Below are 7,500 nucleotides of genomic sequence, written 5' to 3' on the forward strand. Positions count from 1 at the left end.
CTAGCAAACAGAGCTCGGAGGAAAACAAGAAAACACGCCGCGGAGAAATATGGAGGAATCAAAACAAAGAAAATTTGATGATAAGAAAAATTAAGATGTGCTTTTCAATTGAAAGGCCTCTTAGGTATCACAACGCATATACGCGTTTAACTGAGTTAATTTGTATTTTTGAGTCCTCATTAGAGATAGCTCTTAGTATATGGGACACAATCAAGCCGAAGGTTGCCACTCCAAAAGGTGTTTGGGGGGGGGGGGGGGGGGTACACTATTTTTTGTACATGTAATTAAGCGTACGTTTGGCTCGCTCTGTCCCAGGATATCCTCCGGAGAGCGAATTCCCGCGACCCCTGCAACAGTCGGAAGAATAACATGGGAACTTCCCCAAAGTTGCCGCGACACCTAGCAACATCGTATAGATAGAGCTTAGGAAAGAACGTTTGGAGATGCCACAGGTGTTTTTTGTCAAGAAGATGTGGCAGAATTGTTGTCAGAGCATTGGTAAGGACAGCCAACAGGTGGTAGGCAAGGAGAGGCCAGCAGAAGCGGTCATTGTGAGCATCCACGGCACAGTACACAAGCCAAATCTTAGGTTGAAGCTGGCGCGGGAAGTATGGCTGTGTGTGTGTGTGTATGTATATGTCTCCACCTGTTACGTCACAGTGAGAGGAGGGAGAGAGAGCCGTGTGGTGTGTGCAAAACTTGGTGCTGCCACCGTCTAAGCACTGCCTCCTGCTCCTCCGCCTGCCTCGCCCACCCACTCCTTGAGTGCCACCATTCACGGGGCACTGGCGTAGGCGGCCTCACACCCACGCACTGCACCCACCTGCCTACGCTTGTGTTACGATTTTACAGCCATTATCGCAAACGTTTTCTAGATTCCTAATTTTCCTTTTTTTGGGGGGAGGGGGGAAGAAAGTAGAATGTGTTGCAGTTTGTGAGAGTCTCCCCTTCACAAGGCGACACAGTCCACGGTCCGCTCTGGTGAAGGCTGTGGTGGTGCGATCTTACACAAGGCGAGCTGCTGCTGCGGGCCGTAGGGGCGAGACCAGCCTGCCTTACCACTCGACCCTCGCCCTTACCGCGTGCACACCCTCAGGCACCTTGCCCTGGCTCCGTTCCAAATAAAGCGAATTTGAAGATCTATATTTTATTGTTAGCTTCATGTGAGTGTCCTAAGTGAAAAACAACAATAGTGTCTTTTAAATTAAGTCACGACAAAAGCATCAGCAGACTTAGATAGGGGCAAGCGCTCGAAAAAGGGTTTAAATCTCGGGCCGGCAGAGCGACGTCCATGTGCAGACGAGAGAGTGAGAGCGAGCGAGCGAGCGAGAACCAGAACGAGAACGAGCGAGAGCGAAAGAGCTGGAGAGAGCGCGTGATGGAGAGAGAGGGGGAGGGAGAGAGAGAGAGAGAGAGCAGAGCGAGGGAGGGAGGGAGGGAGGGAGGGAGGAGCGAGCGATTGGGGGAGAGGGAGAGACGGGGAGGCGAGGCTCAGTGACGCAGGCGCGCTGAGGCGAAGGCACCGCGACCAGCTCGAATAGAAAATACCACTATTTACCTCGTTGCCATGGTAATGCGCCACTACTTAGACAACATTGCTCAAGGTTTATCGACCTCGTAGTTGATATTTAACACCAACTTGACTCTACACACAGGCCCACGGAAGTCACACTTAAATCCCTAAAACGCAGTGTTAAGGGATTTTAAGTCAGGTGCAATTAGAGAGGCCCATCTATCGTCGGGCCTTAATTTTCTTTTTAAGTAGACTTCCCTGCCGAATTGATCCCATTTTCTTTAACAGCGCCGTCAGGGGGGCGGCTACCCCTGCGAGGCTGGAGGGGCAACAACGTGCCCGGCCACACGTGATCTGTGTGTGCATACGTTGGGTCATGTTCATGCGCTTACGTGTGTGTGTGTTTGTTTGTTTGTTTGTTTGGCTGTTGCTTTTCGTGTTTGTGTGTTTGTATTATCAGATGATCTACCTTTATCGACACGTATTACTGTATAGAAAAGTAAATATACCCATAAATATACTTCATGCATACATACATGTGTACATCACACACATACACATGTGTGGGTGGGTGTGTACATATATATATATATATATATATATATATATATATATATATATATATATATATATATAGATATATATATATATATATATATATATATATATATTATATATATATATATATATATATATATATATATATTATATATATAAATATTATATATATAATATATTATATATATATATAATATATATATATATATAATATATATATATATATATACAATGTAAGTTGATGTATATATGTTTGTATATATGTATATATATATTATATATATATATATATATATATATATATATATATATATATACAATATATGTATATATATGTATATATATAATTATGTATATATTTTTATGTAAATATATGCTTGTATGTATATCTATATCATGATCACACTCCTTTATTTGTATATTTATTTATTTGACTACACGTTTGAGCCAATAAAAATATTTTTTGTCAATTACACTGGGCATTAGAAACTCCCATGGAAGGAGTGAGCATTACCGTTGTATTTGTTAATTACATAGAGGGAGGGGAGTGAGGGCAGGGAATAAGGACAAAGGGAAAGAAGCGCAGGGAAGGGGAGACGAGGCGGTGGAAGAGAGGAGTTACCCCTAAAATTCCCCTTGTGAAAAATTGTGAGGAGGGTGGCCTGATGTAGGGGCTGGAGAGGGAGCCGCGGCACTCCTTCATATTTCACTTCTCTTCGCTTCTCTTCGCCTCTCTTCGCGGCTCTTTTCTCTCTCTCTCTCTCTCTCTCTCTCTCTCTCTCTCTCTCTCTCTCTCTCTCTCTCTCTCTCTCTCTCTCTCTCTCTCTCTCTGTCTTTCTTTATATTTCTCGGTCTCGTTCTTGGTCTTTCTCGATCTCGTTCTTTCTCTCCCCCTCTCTTTCTTGCTGTCTCTTTCTCTCGCATTTGTGAACGATTCGTCTGATTTTTGTCTCCTTTTCCTTTCACTTCAGACATCGTTTCATGTCTCAAAAAATTCTCACTTTCCTCTTTCACTTTCCCTCTTCCTCGCCTCGCATTTTTCTATTACACTCTTGCTCCTTCTTCTTCAGTCTCCGTAATGCTTTATAGAAAACGGAGCTGCTCGTCCTTCTCGGGTCTGGCTTACATCCCCCTAGACTGTGTGTGTGTCTGTGTGAGTGTGTCTGCGTGTTTGTCTGTGTCTGTATGTGTGTATGTTTAGATCTGATTACGGGTGTGTGTTTTGAGTTGGCCGAGATCGAAAGAGTTCGTGAGGCCTGAAAAGGGAGGCTTTCCATTTTTTCGAAAGTTGTCCCCCTCGGTGAATCCTACAATGCCGATTGTTATTTTCCTCTTCTTGGCGTTATTCTTTTATCCCTTCGCGTATGTGCTGGTGCCTTCCCTCCACCCCCCGACCGGCTCAGAAGACGAGAATCACGTGACAACAACAAAGCTCCATGAGGTTGACGGGGACGTACGTTTCTCGCTCGACAAGGATTCCCTATTTTCTATTGTTTTGTTTTTTTATGTCTGTAAACAACCAGTTAATTTAATTACGTTGGGCTAAGACACTGGACATTAAAAGTCTTTTTGACGGCGTATCTGCGGAGCGTTCGAACGACGAAAACAGAAAGTATGATTGCGAAGGAGACACGCACAAACACACGCACACACATACCTCCGCCAGCGAAGCCCAGTTAGAGAGGTTCCTTCTATCAGCGAGATGCCATTCTTTGCGGCCGCTGCTGCAACGGACAGCAAAAACAACAGCACGTGTCTTTAAAGGGTTAGATTTTTGTTTTCGAATCGATGTTACACATTTCGTAAGTCCTTTCGCACACGACCTGCGTCTGTGTGTCTAACGGGACTCAGACAGAGCCATGTTTCGTTGGCAACTCTGTGAAGGTGTGAAGCCCAGGTAGAGTGGAGAACCAAGGCCGACGCAGCCAGGCAGTGTGCGGCTGATTCTCTCGAAGCGTGTGTGTGCGTGCGTGTGTGCGTGCTTGTGTGTGTGTGTGTGTGTGTGTGTGTGTGTGTGTGTGTGTGTGTGTGTGTGTGTGTATGTGTATGTGTGTGTGCGTGCGTGTGTGCGTGCTTGTGTGTGTGTGTGTGTGTGTGTGTGTGTGTGTGTGCGTCTATATGTATGTATGTGTGTGTTTATATATATATGTTTGGATATACATGTGTGAGAGAGAGAGAAATTCGCTAACCGCCGATGACCAGATGACTTCATGAAAACAAACGCAATCGGATGAGCGGAGTCGAGGAATAAACATGTTAGGATGTCCACCATCGCCAACGAGAGGAACAACACCTCTTGCATCAGATTCCTCCTCCTTTCCCATCTCGAGACTTTTTCCTTCCCGGCGTCTTTTCTGTCCAGAGACAATCAGGCAGATCGTGCGAAGGAAAGATCAGAGAACTTGTCGATTGCTCCAGCCTTCGTATTTTGATTCCGAACTGCCTTCGTCATCGCGGTGCGACGAGTGTCCTCTTCCGGGCAAAGAGGACCTGCGGGAAGCTCCTCGGTAGTTCTGCGGCGTCGGAGCTAGAGATTCAATGCCTAAGGTCCTGCAGGAGAGCGCCCACAGCTACGGCGTCGCCTGCAGGACACCGAGAGAAATCTACCTCCTTGGGCTGTTACACGCACTCGCACTAACATACACACACATTCACACACGCGTAAAATATCTCTCTCTCTCTCTCTCTCTCTCTCTCTCTCTCTCTCTCTCTCTCTCTCTCTCTCTCTCTCTCTCTCTCTCTCTCTCTCTCTCTCTGGCACACACACACACACACACACACACACACACACACACACACACACACACACACACACACACACACACACACACACACACACACACGCAAAAGCCTCCCCCGTCGCACGCAAAAGCCTCGGCAGCGAGACGGCGCGAGTCCTCTGCGACGCGCGTGACGAGGCGTTGAAGTCTAAGGAGAAGGCACGCTGGTTTCACTACCCGGCCCACTGCGCACCCACCCCGCCCGAGACTGCTTGTGGGCCGCCTGATCAAGCATTTGCTCAGCCCTGCCCCGGCTCCCTCTCCTTCGTGCTGCGTTTTGTTCGTTCGGCTGAGGTCGAGTCTCTTGAAATGTATTTGTTGAGTTTCCTTTTTTTAAGTCCGTGTATGTCGCGTTTCGTCGAACGCTTCGTCGGTTAGGGACGAATCGCTTTGTATGACTGACCTCAATGTGATGGATAGTGAGTGGAAACGATAGTGAGCGAAGATGATAGCGTAGACGATAGTGAGCGAAGGCTATAGTGAGTAGATAATTGTGAGCACAGATTATAGTGAATGTAGACGATAATGAGTATAGATTGTAGATGGCAGACGATAGCGAGTGTAGACGATAGTGAGTTTGTTCTTGGTCGGTGGTCGTGGCAGGCAGCTGGGTGCGGAGCCGAGTTGCGCCAGCCAGCCCGCCACCGCCGCCGCGCCCACCAAGGATAGCTCGGCCGCCAGTCGCTCCCACTACGTATCCCAATGCTTGCGTGCCAGCTGAAGCCATGGGTTCCTTTAATTTTCAGTTTTATTTTTCTTAGAATTTGCGACGTTGCTGTAGAGGAGTAAGATATCAAGCTGCCGTAGAAATGGCAAGTTACTGCGCAGGGCTCGACGCGAACGCGGTGATATGGAACGGGGAAGTGAAGTCGAAGTCGTGGCTCGGCCGCTCAAACGGACGCGGTGGCAGCCCGCCCTCTTTACCTACTTCCCTCTCGGGGCGAGCTCAGTGCTGCGCTCACCTCGCTTTTTGTATATTATATAAATTGCTGCCTTTTTGCCATTATTGCGAGGGTACACTGTACATTTACTCAGTTATAAGCTCACGGAAAGATATCATGAATGAATTTTCCGCGTGACGTCATTATCTCCGTGAACGAGTAATGATCTGTTTGGTAAAGACCTTAATACTCAGACCTTAATACTCAGTTGGAATAGCTTTCATCCATAGAAGGTTTACGAATATGCTAGCTGTAAATGGTTCTCTTAGAATAAGCCATTTTTAAGTATTTCAGTTCATTTACAAACGTACAAATTCCATCTGCCATTCCTAACTCCCTTCCTCCATCTTGCAGGGGCACTTGACAATGGGGCTTCCTCGAGCGAGCGGCAAGCGGCGGTGGTCAGGTGACGGCAACGCTGACGAAGTACCGACCAAGGTGATCTGCACGTCACCGCCCCACGCCCTCTGTGCCGAGGACGTGTTACACCACCCCGCCCTCACCCACGCCCACGCTTCTACGCCCGCCATTGAGTGCGAGCTAACCACGCCCGTGGATTCTTCAGACGCATCGGAAGCGTCTACCCGACTGCCCGAGGAGGAACAGGACTCCTCCTCGTCGTCGTCGTCGTCGTCGTCGTCGTCCTCCGCCCCGACAGCCGCGGCCGCCCTCCAGCACACGCAGGACGACGTCGCCTTTACCGAGTCCGAGGACGACTCCATGGATGAGCATGAAGACTTTATTGATGACGAGGAGGACAAAGACTCTGGGTTCATTGATAGTAATTCTATAGACAATTCCTCTGATGATGAAGTGGAAAGTAGAGTGATATCAGACTTACCAGTGTCGACGTCATTGTCATCTCTTTCTCCCTCATCCTCCAGCCTCACCACCGTCACCGCCTCGTCCGCCGCCACCACCACCACCACATCTCTCCCTCACGTCTCCTCATCTCTTCAACTCTCCCTCTCGAGAGTCTTGCCATCCTCTTCCTCCTCATCCTCCTCATCCTCCACCTCCACCTCCACCTCCTCCACCACCACGACCACCACCACCACCAATTCTGTCACAAGCAGCACCTCCCCGTCCCTCTCGTCTCCGCATGTCCTCCCGCCCACCTCGCCCTCATCCTCATCCTCGCCCGCCTCGCCCACCACCACCGCCACCACCACCATCTTCACTCCCTCAACATCCCCGGATTACTTGGTGTCCAACCAGACCACGTGCAGCACCACCACCACCACGAGTGTGTGCAGCAGCGGTGCGGGCGCCGGCGAGGAGCGCCTGGCGGCCTCTCTGGTGAGTGACGGCAGCGTCACCACCGTCACTGCCGCTCAGACGGGCACGGTCGTGACGAGCGCCTATCAGGGCGCGCTCACCTCCCCTGCCTACGACCCGCACTCGTACCCATACCCGCCGGACTCGTACCCGCCCCGACCCTCGACGCCGGCATGGGGCAGCTGCAATTTCTACGACGGTTCTCAGCCTCATACCAATAAGTACATGGAGATCTCGCCGAGCAAAGCGGGGGGCGCCAACCAGTCCATTCAGTGCGACGAGAACGGCAAGTCGTACCTGGAGCTGGGCAGCGCCTCCCCCTACACCCACACGTACTCGAATGAGTGCGGCAACTACACCACGTCGCCCTCGAGCTACCCGTCGCAAACCTACAATCAAACGTACACGAGCCCCAGCACCTACGGCCAGC

The 7,500-nt window shown here is 49.4% G+C and overlaps 1 protein-coding gene across 1 annotated transcript in view; it reads left to right on the forward strand.

The window, feature by feature from the left end:
• The window catches only part of LOC113829625 (uncharacterized), a 23,233-nt gene that overhangs the window by 14,049 nt on the left and 1,684 nt on the right, over positions 1-7,500 (forward strand). Inside the window, exon 2 of the mRNA XM_027382824.2 lies at positions 6,147-7,500. This exon is cut by the window's right edge and continues 1,684 nt beyond it. Within this exon, the coding sequence (XP_027238625.2) occupies positions 6,147-7,500 (1,354 nt within the window). The remainder of the gene's footprint in view (positions 1-6,146) is intronic.

Source organism: Penaeus vannamei, chromosome 18 (assembly GCF_042767895.1).
Source record: "Penaeus vannamei isolate JL-2024 chromosome 18, ASM4276789v1, whole genome shotgun sequence".
NCBI lineage: Eukaryota > Metazoa > Arthropoda > Malacostraca > Decapoda > Penaeidae > Penaeus > Penaeus vannamei.